We start from the raw sequence: 14,810 nt of genomic DNA on the forward strand, positions 1-14,810 counted from the left end.
AAGAGAAGAGAAAAGCAAAGGAGAAAAGGAAAGATATTCCCATTTGAATGCAGAGTTCCAAAGGATAGCAAGGAGAGATAAGAAGCCTTCCTTAGCGCTGAGTGCAAAGAAATAGAGGAAAATAATACAATGGGAAAGTTTAGAGATTTCTTCAGGTAATTAGAGATACCAAGGGAATATTTCATGCAAACCTAGCATCAATAAAGGACAGAAATGGTATAGACCTAACAGAAGCAGAAGATATTAAGAAGAGGTGGCAAGAATACACAGAAGAACTCTACAAAAAAGATCTTCATGACCCCGATAATCACAATCGTGTGATCACTCACCTAAAGCCAGACATCTTGGAATGTGAAGTCAAGCAGGCCTTAGGAAGCATCACTATGAACAAAGCTACGAAGGTGATGGAATTCTAGTTGAGCTATTTCAAATCCTACAAGGTGATGCTGTGAAAGTGCTTCACTTAGTATGCCAGCAAATTTGGAAAATTCACCAGTGGCCACAGGACTGGAAAAGGTCAGTTTTCATTCCAATCCCAAGAAAAGAAATGCGAAGGAATGCTCAAACTACCGCACAATTGCACTCATCTCACACACTAGTATATTAATGCTCAAAATTCTCCAAGCCAGGCTTCATCAAGATGTGAGCCACGAACTTCCAGATTTTCAGGCTGGTTTTAGAAAAGGCAGAGGAGCCAGATCAAATTGGCAACATCTGCTGGATCATCGAAAAAAGCAAGACAGTTCCAGAAAAACATCTATTTCTAGTTTATTGACTATGCCAAAGCCTTTGACTGTGTGGATCACAATAAACTGTGGAAAATTCTGAAAGAGATGGGCATACCAGACCACCTGAGAAATCTGTATGCCAAACAAGATAAAACAGTTAGAACTGGACAGGGAACAACAGACTGGATCCAAATAGGAAAAGGAGAACGTCAAGGCTTTATATTGTTACCCTGCTTATTTAACTTATATGCAGAGTACATCATGAGAAACACTGGGCTGGATGCATGAGACCAGTGCTGAGGGCTGGTGCACTGGGAAGACCCAGAGGGATGGGATAGGGAGGTTGTTGGGAGGGGGGATCGGGATGGGAAACACATGTAAATCCATGGCTGATTCATGTCAAAATGGAAAAACCACTACAATATTGTAAAGTAATTAGCCTCCAACTAATAAAAATAAATGAAAAAAAAATAGAGAGAAACACTGGGCTGGATGAAGCACAAGCTAGAATCAAGATTTCTGGGAGAAATATCAGTAACTTCAGATACGCAGATGACACCACCCTTATGGCAGAGAGGAAAGAAGAACTAAAGAGCTTCTTGATGAAGGTGAAAGAGGAGAGTGAAAAAGTTGGCTTAAAACTCAAGATTCGAAAACTAAGATTATGGCATCCAGTCCCATCACTTGTCAGTGACTGAATTTATTTTGGGGGGCTCCATAATCAATGCAGATGGTGACTGCAGCTATGAAATTAAAAGATGCTTACTCCTTGGAAGGAAACTTATGACTAACCTAGACAGCATATTAAAAAGCAGAGACATTACTTTGTCAACAAAGATCCGCATAGTGAAGGCTGTGGTATTTGCAGTAGTCATGTATGGATGTGAGAGTTGGACCATAAAGAAAGATGAGCACCAAAGAATTGATGCTTTTGAACTGTGGTGTTGGAGAAGTCTCTTGAGAGTCCCTTGGACTGCAAGAAGATTCAACCAGTCCATCCTTAGGAGATCAGTCCTGACTGTTCATTTGAAGCACTGATGTAGAAGCTGAAACATCAATACTTTGGCCACGTTACATGAAGAGCTGTCTCATTTGAAGAGACCCTTATGCTGGGAAAGATTGAAGCCAGGAGAAGGGGACGACGGAGGATGAGATGTTTGAATGGCATCATCGCCTCAATGGACAGGAGTTTGGATAAATTCCAGGAGTTGGTGAGGGACAGGGAGACCTAGCATGCTGCAGTCCATGTGGTTGCAAAGAGTCAGACATGACTGAGTGAGAGAACTGAACTGAACTTCACCCGGGATCTAAAACTGTGTAGTCCAGTGTAGGATCAGAGATACAAGAAAGAGAAGAAGAGGTAGAGCTGTTTTGAATACACAAAAGAAGGTCCCATACAGGGACTTCCCTGGTGGCCTGGTGTCTAAGACTCCAAGCCTCCCACAACTTTGCAGTGGGTGTGCAAGTTTGACCCCTGATCAGGGAACTAGATCCCACATGCTGCTTAGCTTGTGTGCCACAACTAAGACCCAGTATAGCCAAGTAAATAAATAAATGAACACACACAAGAAAAATTCTTATGTCATACTCAAGTTTAATTGGGTGTTTTTTCCTTGTTTCCAGAACAAACCCTGTAGACTCACAATTGACTTTGTTAAGTGGTTTGGTGGTGGCTGGGGGGAAAACCTAAGATCAAACAACCTGTTTACAAAGGCAAGAGATGTCAGAGTTGTATAAAAATGCTAATCATTTCAAAATATCCTTCATCATGAAAAATCATGAGCTTCTCTCAAGCACATCAGTGGTCTCTTTGGAGATACTCACAGGAGACTCACAATTGGTTTTGGTAATTAGCAACTCAAAAAAAGTTGTTCAGTAAGATCATTAGCTTCTCAAGCTGGCCCTGTCATTGCCACTTCAAGTGAAATGATAATTGCAGATCTGAAGGAGGATGAGATCACAGCTCATAAACATATATCTCAGGGTCTGACTGCCTCCCTCCCACTCACGTCCTGGCTGCCATGACCTTCACCACGAGACCAGCATCCTTCCCATGAGAAGGAATGAGAAGCAGTCGAGTACTTTGTATTTCAGTCTAAGAGGCAGAGTCTGTAAGGAAGGAGGTCTGAGTAACTGTTCATATCTGGAAAAGGGATCATTCTGGGGGGCGAGGGCTAGAGTGGGAACAGATCCAGTGGCAAAGCAGGTCAGGAAGGCAGAATAATTCCTTAGGAGAGAGCTTACTTAAAGCGAGATCAACATCTTTGTTGTTGTTCAGTCACTCAGTTGGGTCTGTCTCTTTGCAACCCCATGGACTGCAGCACACCAGGGTTCCCTAACCTTCACTCTCTCCCAGAGTTTGGTCAGACTCATAACCATCGACTCAGTGATGCCATCCACCCATCTCATCCACTGTTGTCCCCTTCTCTTCCGGCCTTCAATCTTTCCTACCATCAGGTAACACCGAAATTGATATCTCCTTAAGCTATTTTGTGAAATTCTTATTGTGAAGGACTCAAGGAACAACCCTAGTGATAATAATGAGGGATCATTTTTAAAAGTATTTGTCTTAGTTTCAGCATGTGAACTCTTAGTTGCAGCATGTGGGATCTAAATTCTCCAGGGATCACATCCAGGTTCCCTGCATTGGGAGGCAGAGTGTTAGCCACAGGACCTCCAGGGAAGTGCCAGAAGATCATCTTCAAGGAGCTTAAGGGTTGTATTTTTAAGATCAATCTGCTGTAATGTAACCTTTCAGAAATTCTAGATTAACTTTAAATTTATAGTAAAAGTGATATCATAATGCCTTTATGCTTTCCATAAGACTAGGATAGAAAAGTAACAATTTTCTTATCCTCTACAGAAACCGTGAATATGATTTTATTTGAAGAATAGAGATGATTATATATATATATATATGTATATATATACATATATATATAACCCTAAGCATATAATGTGCTTAGTGGACATAGTAACGGTGTCTTTTGTAAAACATTTGAGGGCTGATGAAGATGGCGAGATTGCTATCCCTCTTCAAGATAGAGAAGCAGCAGTTCAGGAAAGGACAGCTTTGGATTGCTGAGGTTTGGAATATAGTTGTCAGGACCAAATATATCTTCTCATATGTTGCCTAATCTCATAATATTCTAACACCAGTTCCAAGCACATATTCATTTCTTTATGGTTTCACTTTTGCAACACACAAGAGTCAATATTCTCCAGATTATACTTTTACAGGTGTCTAGTATGTTAATCGGAGAGGGCAATGGCACCCCACTCCAGTACTCTTGCCTGGAGAATCCCATGGATGGAGGAGCCTGGTAGGCTGAAGTCCATGGGGTCGCTAAGAGTCGGACACGACTGAGCGACTTCCCTTTCACTTTTCACTTTCATGCATTGGAGAAGGAAATGGCAACCCACTCCAGTGTTCTTGCCTGGAGAATCCCAGGGACGGGGGAGCCTGATGGGCTTCTGTCTATGGGGTCACACAGAGTCGGACACGACTGAAGCGACTTAGCAGCAGCAGCAGCAGCAGTATGTTAATATTCTTCACAACTCTTGTTATATAGTAGTCTCACTTAACCTCAATTTTAAAAATACCTAAGGATCTATCAAAATAATTATTTCATTTCTATCCTATACTCGTTTATCATATAGTAGTATTTCATGGTTCATAGTTTTTTAAACAAAGTAATGTTGTCCAAGTCTTTTTTTGATACATACCATAGAGAAGTTTTGCCTGAAATGATGGGAATGCATCTTTCTGTTGCAAAACTTATATTGAGGAAATCTTGCATTCATTATGTCCAGTATGGACACGAGGTACTTTCCTATAGAATTCTGTGTGTGCGTGTGTGTGTGTGTCTGTGTGTGTCTGTGTGTGTTTCTGTGTGTGTGTCTGCACATATTAGTGGCTCAGTTTGCAACCCAGTTGACTGTAGTTCGCCAGACTCCTCTGTTCCTAAGATTTCCTGGGCAAGAATACTGGGGTTGGTGCCATTTCCTCATCTAGGGAATCTTCTTGATATATTATTGACCTACAGAATAAATATTAATGCAGTTATGGAAACTTTTCACAACCAAAATTATATCAACATTTCAAAATAAACTCAAATATGTTGGCCACCTGATGTGAAGAACTGACTCACTGGAAAAGACCCTGATGCTGGGAAAGAATGAGGGCAGGAGAAAAAGGGAATGACAGAGGATGAGCTGGTAGGATGGCATCACCAACTCGATGGACATGAGTTTGAGCAAGCTGTGGGAGTGGGTGTTGGACAGGGAGGCCTGGTATGCTGACGTCCATGGGGTTGCAAAGAGTCGGACGGGACTGAGTGACTGAACTGAACTGATAGAAGAAGCTATATGATACAAAAACAAAAACTAAATTTCACTGGATTATTCAGAAACATGGCTGATGTGTTTGGTTGGTGCATCACAGTGGTTTGGACACTGTCTTGGACTCAGCCTACCAGGTTCATACCACCACTCAGCCTGTAATCAGCTTGTGAATTTAGACAGATCCCTTGACTTCTCTGTACCTAGGATCTCCTTATCTTTGCAATAAAATCAGTGTCAGTGCCTACCCCATGCAGTTACGAACATCAAACACCTGGCAGAATGGCCCCCAGGGAGTTGGCAATAAGAATGGTGTGCTCCTCTCAGACAGTAGTTGGAATCCTGGGCGTTTTCTCTCCTTACCTTAATCTCTTCCTTTACTACAATGAATGAGGGTTGAGGTTCACAGATTTGACCTTCAGGCACAGGACTGTGGTCCCTTTTTGGTCATTCCCTTTAAAGGCATCTCCATGACAACAGCAGCCTTTAACTGAAGCCTGTCTTCAGGGATTTAGCCATGCACATGTGATCTCTATGCTCCCAGAGCTGGCAGGGTGTGTCCATTGGCACCACTGCCCTTAAGAGTCTCCAGCCATCAAGATCGGCCCCAGGATCCAGGTGGGTGGAACTTAAAGCAAAAGCTTCCCTGTGGTCCAGAGGTTAAGACTGTGCTCTCAATGCAGGGAGTCCAGGTTCAAACCCTGGTCAGGGAACTAAGAGCCGCATGCCATAACTGAGAGTTTACATGCCATTAACTAAGACCTGCTGCAGCCAAATAAATAAATGAATAGGATGAAATAAATAAAACCCTCTTAAAAAATAAAGTTCCTGAGCATATCGGGGTCTCCACTCTGCACTACTGGACAGTATGTAACTTCTTTCTCGAAGTTTCTGTATGAAGATTATGTCTACTGTCCAGTATATTTCCTAGTCTTTAGCTGAAGAATGTGTGGTCAGAAATCAAATCTCTGTGTAAACATTATTTTCCCATGGATATGATGCCAAATGGAACAACACATCAACACAAAACATGAAGACTTAGGATACTGATCTGATGAATTTTATGACAAAATCAGTGATTCACTGTATGCAGCAGTGTTACTATTCTCTGATCTTTCATTGTTGCAGTTCTGATCTAGGCTTACAGCTCCCCTCCTTTGCAGACAGAGGCAGCAGATGAGACACATTCACAGACACAGGCTTTCCCAAGCTTCTTCCATATTTTCTCATAATACATGTGCTTTTAAAAACTAAAGGCATGTTCGCAGGTTATACGTGCAAAGCTCAGTGAAATTTCAGGAATTATTGCACATCTGGAGACCACAACTAGATCAAGAAACAGAATGTTCTCAGTTTCCATGAAACTCTCTTGTGCCCTTTCTAACTCACTGTTTCCAAGGCTATAGCTTTGCTAGCTATATTTGTAGGCCTGGATGATTCAGTGTACGATTACAACTATTATGACATTTAATATTGGATCACTTTGCCTCTATTGGCCTCCACATGAAAGAAATCATACAGCATCTTTCACTTGTGGACTTTCTCCTCCATTCCATCTTTGTGACATTATCTGTATTGTTTTATATTACTGTCATTTTTTCATTATCATTGCTATATTGGACTTCATTCTGTGACTATCAAAGGATTAATTGATCATTCAACTGTTAATCAGTAGGTGGATTTTAAGAGTTAGGGGCTATTACCAATAATAATTAGGGCTCTCATTAAATTCTATTAATATAACTAATCCTTGGGTGATACATGTACAAAATTCTATTGAGTATACTCATAGGACCAGATTTCTCAGAACAGGATTACATCTGATCTGCTAAGTAGATAAAACAGTTTTCCAAAATGTGTGTACCAATTTGAACAACCACCATCAGTGTATGAGATTCTTGGTTCATCCACAGCTATGTCAAAAGTTGGCATTTTTGTCATTTCTGTTTCACGCTTTTTGATGGTATTCAATGACATATAGGTAGTGGTTATATTTTGATTGCCCTGATTACCAAGGATGTGGGATATTTGCTGAATGTCTTATCCACTGAATAACTTCTTTTCAAAGTTTCTGTTTGAAGACTCTGTCCACTGTTTATTCTATTTTGTGGTTTTAGGACATGCTTGTGTAGTTCTAAGTTGTATCTTTGTGTGTGTATGTGTATTGATGAGAACCAGTCTTAATTTTCATGTGTGCAAAAGTTACTTCACCATATGTTTTATATATTCTATTCTGTTTTATATATATATATATATATATATATATATATATATTTATTTAACTGCATTGGGTCTTAGTTGCATCATACGGGAGCTTTGTTGTATCATGCAGGATTATTTGTTGTGGTGCACAGACTCTCTAGTTGCAGATCCCAGGCTTAGTTACCCCATGGCATATAGGGTCTAAGTTGCCCAATCAGGAATCAAATCTGTGTTCCCTGCTTTGCGAGGCAGATTCTTAGCTACCAGACAACCAGGGAAGAAACTTTAGCCTATATTTTAAATTCTAAGACCCTAGAATAACTCCTTTTTTTTTTTCTAAAATAATACATTATCTTCTTTAAAATACCAGTTGAGCCACACGGGAAGTCCATGAATACTGGAGTGGGAAGCCTATGGCTTCTCCAGCAGACCTTCCTGATGCAGGAATTGAACCGGGGTCTCCTGCATTGCAGGCTGATTTTCTTTACCAACTCAGTCATCATGGAAGCCCCTACAATCATAACACATAATCTTCTTTAAAATTTAGAAGGGAACACATTTAGAATTGATCTCTTTTATGATGAAGGCAGTGATGGAGATATTTATTCCTCCAGTAAGCTTCTTCTTAAAGTGTTGTTTCATGTTATATTTCAATTTATTCTCAGTTGTCATTGCTTCCTCCAGGTCACCACCACTTCATCCTTCCTGCTAACTTTTTCAAAAAATATACTGATCCTCTCATCATCGTTTCCTGTCACGTGAAGCCTTGGCAATTTCACAAATCACACAAGGAAAGTTGGCTGTCAATGTCAGAGATTTATATAAACCATCCTGCTCTAAGGCATCACTGTTGCCATCATTTAAAGGGGAGTATCTTGAATGACACAACAGCCTCCAGCCAACTGGCCGTAGGAATAACCTTCTTGGTACAGACGGTGCTTGGGATCTGGGGCAACTTCTCCCTTCTGTACCGTTACCTCTTTCTCTACCACACTCAGTGCAGGATGAGGGTCACAGTTTTGATTTGCAAGCACCTGGCTATTGCCAACATTTTGGTCATTCTCTCGAAAGGAGTCCCTCAGACAATTACAACTTTGAGGTTGAAATATTTTGCTAGTGATTTTGCCTGCAAACTTATTTTATATGTTGAGAGAGTGGGCAGGGGTATGTCCATCAGCACCACCTGCCTCTTGAGTGTGTTTCAGACCGTCACGATCAGCCCCATGAACTCCTGTTGGAAGAATCTTAAAGTCAAAGCCCCAAAGTACATCGCCTTCTTCATTTCCTTCTGCTGGATCCAGTGCATGTTTGTAAATCTCATTTTTCCTCTGTATGCGTTATATGTTTCTGGCAAAAGGCACAGCACAAACATGAGCAATAAAGCAGCTTCAGGGTACTGTTCTGACATAGATCTTGAGAAAATCTCAGGCTCAATATACGTAGCTTTGATAGTGTTCCCTGAAATGTCATTTTCTGTGCTCATCTTCTGGGCCAGTGGCTCCATGATTCTCACCCTGTACAGACACAGTCAGCGAGTCCAGTATATTCACAAGGCTAGTGTTTCTCCCAGATCCTCCGCTGAGTCCAGAGCCACCCAAAGCATCCTGCTCTTGGTGAGCACCTTCATGTGTTTCCACACCCTGTCCTGCATCTTCAATGTTAGTTTTACTCTTTATCATAATCCCGGTTCATGGTTGGTGTATACAACTGGCCTGATTTCTGTGTGTTTTCCCGTTATCAGCCCCTTTCTGCTCATGAGACGTAACTCCATTGTATCCAGTCTCTGCTTCCTGTACATGAAGAACTCAGTATTTCCTAATCTTATCAGAAAAACGTAAACTGTATGTTTTTAAAATTTTATCAAGGTATAGTTGATTTATAGTGTTGTGTTACTTCCAGGTGTATAAAAAAGTGAATCAGTTGAATGTTTGTATGTATATCTACTCTTCTTAGATTCTTTACCCATATCGGCCATTACAGAGTATTGAGTATAGTTCCCTGTGCTATACAGTAGGTCCCTTCATTTTTGTTGTAAACCTGGCCTCGGGGTATGTGGGACTTGGTTCCCCGCCCAGGGATTGAACCCCTCTCCCTGCCTAGAAAGGACTTAGTCTTGACCACTGGACCATCTGGGAATTCCCCCTAGGTCCTTATTAGTTACCTATTTTATATATTGTAGTGTGTATTTAGGGCTTCCCTGGTGACTTGATGGTAAAGAACCCAGCTGCCAATGCAGGAGACTCCAGTTCAATTCCTGGGTCAGGAAGATCCCACATGACACAGGGTAACTAAGCCCATGCACCACAATTTCTGAGCCTGTGTGCCTAGAGCCTGTGCTCTGCAAGAGAAACAACCGCAGTGAGGAGCCCAAACTCACTGCAACTAGAGAAAGCCCTCACACAACAACGAAGACCCAGGGCAGCCTAAATAAATTTCCACTTCTGCTCCTTCAGTGCATAAAGAGTAAAGGTTTTCCAGGCATACTTTATATGCCTATGACACTTGCACCATGGGCTCAAATGTAGAAACAATCCATGTGCAAGTTCTTAGTCCAGTTTAAATGAGGGCTTTCTGTGTGTTTTTTGTTTTGCTTTTTTAATTAAGATATTTTGAAAGATTGAATTATATATTATGTTAGTTTTAGGTGTACACAGCAAATGATTCAGTTATTTTTTTTTCAGATTCTTTCCCCTTATACTTTATTTTAAAATATTGAGTGCAATTCCCTGTTCTGTACACTAGGTCCTTATTGTTTAGCTATTTTATATATGGTAGTGTGTACAGGCTAATTCAAATTTCCTAATTTATCCCTCTTCCCCCTTTTCCCTTTTGATAATCATAAGTTTGTTTTCTATGTCTGTGAATCTCTTTCTGGTTTGTAAATAAGTTTATTTGGATCTTTAAAAAAAAAATCCACATAAAAGCGATATGTTATTTTATTTGCTTTTGTCTGTCTGGTTTACTTCATTTAGTATGATAATCCCTAGGTCCATCCATGGTGCTGCAAATGGCATTATTTCATTCATTTTAATGGCTGAGTAATATTGCATTGTGTTTCATTGCCATTTCTGGGGCAGTGCTAAGATGGCGGAGGTATAGGATGGCGAGACCACATTCTCCCCAACAAATTCATGGAAAGAACATGTGAACGCTGAGCAAATTCCACAAAACAACTTTTGAATGGTGGTAGAGGACATCAGGCACCCAGAAGGCAGCCCATTGTCTTCAAAAGGAGGTAGGACAAAATACAAAGATAAAAAGAGAGAAAAAAGTGGTAGTGATGGAGATCCATCCAGGGAAGGGAGTCTTAAAAGAGGAGATGATTCCAAACACCAGGAAACACTCTCACCAGCGGGTCTGTGGGGAATTTTGGAATCTCAGAGGGCAACATAACCAGGAGGAAAAATAAATAAATAAATAGATAAATTAAACCCACAGATTACATGCCTAATGGCAACTCCCAGCGCTCACATCCACCACCAGCAAGTGGCTGAACAAGGACTGGCAGGCTGCATTGCTTAGGGTAAGGACTGGGCCTGAATGCCATGAGGGCAATCTGAGGGAACTAATGTGAGATTGCAATCCAAACTGTGGGATAGCCAGAAGGAAAGAGAAAAAAAAGAGAGAGACAGAGAACTATCCTGCGAAAGCCCTAACCTAAGGCACTGCCAGGCCCACTCACAAAACAAAGGACTGAGCAAATACCAGAGGAGAGCTAGCCAGCTGCAGATCAGCCGAGCCCCCGCCAAAGGAGGGAGGCAGGCGGGGTCAGCCAGAGCCAGAAAGGGGCAATCTCCGCCCCAGAGAGGCATCCTCTACCAAACTGCAAGCAGGTCCCCAGTTGTTAGCCAAGACTTCTTGGGATTCTGGATGCTTGATATCCACCGGGAGGGTCGCAGTCAGAGATCAGCTGTACAGAAGAGACACAGGGCACACCTAAGACAGGCGTGCCCGCTGCCACCCAGGAAACCAAACGGCTGGGACCTGGGAGGTGAGAAGACGCACTCCACACCTGGGGAGACTGTGCTAGGCAAGCACCTGGTCACCTGAGCTGCTCGCCCCCGGAAAGGGCAAAGAATGCAGGCCCAACTGGTTCTGCTCCTTTGTGGAATACCCAAGAACCTGAACCTGAGCGACTTCGACCTGGGAAGTGTACGCAACCCAGGGCCCGCCTCAGACAGCTCCCCAGCAGAGGAACCTAGAGTCTCAGAAGTGTAGACTGGGAAAGCACACTTGCCCTGAGTGGCAGCAAACTCAGTGCAGCCGAGACACTGTGAGCACTCCCCACACATGCCAGTGATATTTGTTCGTGGTGTTCCTCCCTCCCCACAGCATGACTGAACAAGTGAGCCTAAATAAGTGACCACGTTTGCCCCCTTGTGTCAGGGTGGAAATTAGACACGGAGGAGACCAGCAAACAGAAGAAGCTAAAACAGAGGGAACCGCTTTGGAAGTGACAGGTGCAACAGATTGAAGCCCTGTAGTTAGCACCGACTACATTGGAAGGGGTCTATAGATCTTGAGAAGTATAAACTGGGTCAAGAAACTATCTGAAACTGAACTGACCCCACACTGCCTGCAATGGCTCCAGAGAAATTCCTAGATATATGTTTACAATTATTATTTTTTAATTAAAAAAATTTTATTTTTAAGTCCTCTATTACTCCTTTAATTTTCATTTTTATAACCTACATTTACCTTGCAAAAAAAAAGACCCTGTTTTTAAAGCAAACTTTATGTATATATTTTATAATTTTTGTGACTTTGTTTTTTTAATATTGTATTTTTGAGAGTCTAACCTCTATTCTAGATTTTTAATCTTTGCACCTTGGTATTTGTTATCCATTTTGTACCTTTAGAACCCAATCTTCAGCACCCATTTTTACTTCAGAGTGTGATTACTGGCTTGATTGCTCTCTCCCCCTTTTGAATCTCCTTTTTTACACGAGGCTGCCTCTATCTCTTCCCTCTCCCTTCTCTTCTCTACCAAATGCTATGAACCTATTTGTGTGTTCCCGGCTGTGGAGAACACTTAGGGAACTGATTACTGGCTGGATCTCTCTCTCTCTTTTGACTCCCCCTTTTCTCCTCTTGGTCACCTCTGTCTCTCTCCTCCCTCTTCTCTTTTCTATATAACTCTGTGAACCTCTCTGAGGGGTCCAGACTGTAGAGAGCACATAGGGAATGGATTACTGGCTAGCTTGCTCTTGCTCTACTTTTGAATTCCCCTCTTATCTTCCTGGTCACCTCTATCTCCTTCCTCCCTCTTCTCTTCTCCATGTAACTCTGTGAACCTCTTCAGGTGTCCCTCACCATGGAGGAGCTTTTCATCATTAACCTAGATGGCTTGTCATTGGTGCTGTATAGATGGAGAAGTCTTGAGGCTACTATAAGAATAAGACTGAAAACCAGAGGCAGGAGGCTTAAGCCCAAAACCTGAGAACACCAGAGAACTCCTGACTCCAGGGAACATTAGTCAATAAGACCTCATCCAAAAGCCTCCATGCCTACCGTGAAGCCAAGCAACACCCAAGAGCCAACAAGTTCCAGAGCAACACATACCAAACAAACTCTCCAGCAATGCAGGGACACAGCCCTGAGCTTCATTATACAGGCTGCCCAAAGTCACAGCAAATCCACTGACATCTCAAAGCTCATTACTGGACACTTCATTGCACAATACAGAGCAGAAATCCAGTTCCACCCACCAGAACACCAACACAAGCTTCCCTAACCGGGAAACCTTGACAAGCCACCTGTCCATCCCCACCCACAGTGAGGAACCTCCACAATAAAGAGGAACCACAAACTGCCAGAATACACAAAGGCCACCTCAAACACAGCAATCTAAACAAGGTGAAAGGGCAGAGAAATACTCAGAAGGTAAAGGAATGTGATAAATGCCCACCAAACCAAACCAAAGAGGAGGAGATAGGGAGTCTGAAAAAGAATTCAGAATAATGATAGTAAAAATGATCCAAAATCTTGAAAACAAAATGGAGTTAGAGATAAACAGCCTGGAGACAAGCACTGAGAAGATGCAAGAAATGTTTAACAAGGACCTAGAAGAAACAAAGAGTCAATCAATAATGAATAATGCAATCAATGTGATCAAAAACACTCTGGAGGAAACCAACAGAAGAATAATGGAGGCAGAAGATAGGATAAGTGAGGTAGAAGATAGAATTGTAGAAATAAATGAAGCAGAGACGGAAAAAGAAAAAAGAATAAAAAGAAATGAGGACAACCTCAGAGACCTCTGGGACAATGTTAAACACCCCAACATTCGGATCATAGGAGTCCCAGAAGAAGACAAAAAGAAAGGCCGTGAGAAAATACTTAAGGAGCTAATAGTTGAAAACTTCCCTAAAATGGGGAAGGAAATAGTCACCCAAGCCCGAGAGTCCCAAACAGGATAAATCCCAGGTGAAACACCCCAAGACACACATTAATCACATTAACAAAGATCAAGCACAAAGAGCAAATATTAGAAGCAGCAAGGGAGAAACAGAAAATAGCATACAAGGGGATTCCCATAAGGATAACAGCTGATCTTTCAATAGAAATTCTTCAGGCCAGAAGGAAATGGCAGGACCTACTTAACATGATGAAAGACAAAAACCTACAACCCAGATTACTTTACCCAGCAAGGATCTCATTCAGATATGAAGGAGAGCTCAAAAGCTTTACAGACAAGCAAAAGCTGAGAGAATTCAGCACCACCAAACCAGTTCTTCAACAAATGCTAAAGGATCTTCTCTAGACAGGAAACACAGAAAGGGTGTATGAACTCAAACCCAAAACAACAAAGTAAATGCCAACGGGATCATACTTATCAATAATTACCTTAAATGTAAATGGGTTGAATACCCCAACCAAAAGACAAAGACTGGCTGAATCGATACAAAAACCAGACCCCTATATATATTGTCTACAAGAGACAGACCTCAAAACAAGGTACACATACAGACTGAAAGTGAAGGGCTGGAAAAAGATAATCCACGCAAATAGAGACCAAAAGAAAGCAGGAGTAGTAACACTCATATCAGGTAAAATAGACTTTAAAATAAATGCTGTGAAAAGAGACAAAGAAGGACACTACATAATGATCAAAGAATCAGTCCAAGAAGAAGATATAACAATTATAAACATATATGCACCCAACATGGGAGCACCGCATTATGTAAGGCAAATGCTAACAAGTATGAAAGGGTAAATTAACAATAGCACAATAATAGTGGGAGACTTCAAACCCCACTCACACCTATAGATTGATCAACTAAACAGAAAATTAGCAAGGAAACACAAACTTCAAATGATACAGTGGGCCAGTTAGACCTAATTGATATCTATAGGACATTTCACCACAAAACAATCAATTGCACTTTTTCTCAAGTGCACATGGAACCTTCTCCAGGATAGATCACATGCTGGGCCATAAATATAGCCTTGGTAAATTCAAAAAAATTGAAATCATTCCAAGCTTCTTTTCTGACCACAGTGAAATAAGATTAGATGTCAATTACAGGAGAAAAACTA

The 14,810-nt window shown here is 41.5% G+C and overlaps 1 protein-coding gene and 1 long non-coding RNA gene across 2 annotated transcripts; one reads left to right on the forward strand and one right to left on the reverse strand.

Moving 5' to 3' along the window:
• Positions 1-1,992: 1,992 nt before the first annotated feature.
• Positions 1,993-12,275, reverse strand: LOC122690428. The gene is made up of 3 exons (XR_006340050.1): positions 12,071-12,275; positions 11,394-11,399; positions 1,993-2,022 (listed from the first exon to the last, which is right to left on the reverse strand). It is a non-coding gene; the product is annotated as an uncharacterized LOC122690428 (long non-coding RNA).
• Positions 8,078-9,109, forward strand: LOC122690050 (vomeronasal type-1 receptor 4-like). Its single transcript, XM_043897006.1, has one exon. The coding sequence runs from the start codon at positions 8,078-8,080 to the stop codon at positions 9,107-9,109; it is 1,032 nt and encodes a 343-aa protein (XP_043752941.1).
• Positions 12,276-14,810: the final 2,535 nt, after the last annotated feature.

Source organism: Cervus elaphus, chromosome 4, assembly GCF_910594005.1.
Source record: "Cervus elaphus chromosome 4, mCerEla1.1, whole genome shotgun sequence".
Classification (NCBI taxonomy): domain Eukaryota; kingdom Metazoa; phylum Chordata; class Mammalia; order Artiodactyla; family Cervidae; genus Cervus; species Cervus elaphus.

What these genes read in the sequence shown, in the direction of transcription:
- LOC122690050 (XM_043897006.1), top strand. Translation starts at nt 8,078, where the DNA reads ATGTCAGAGATTTATATAAACCATCCTGCTCTAAGGCATCACTGTTGC.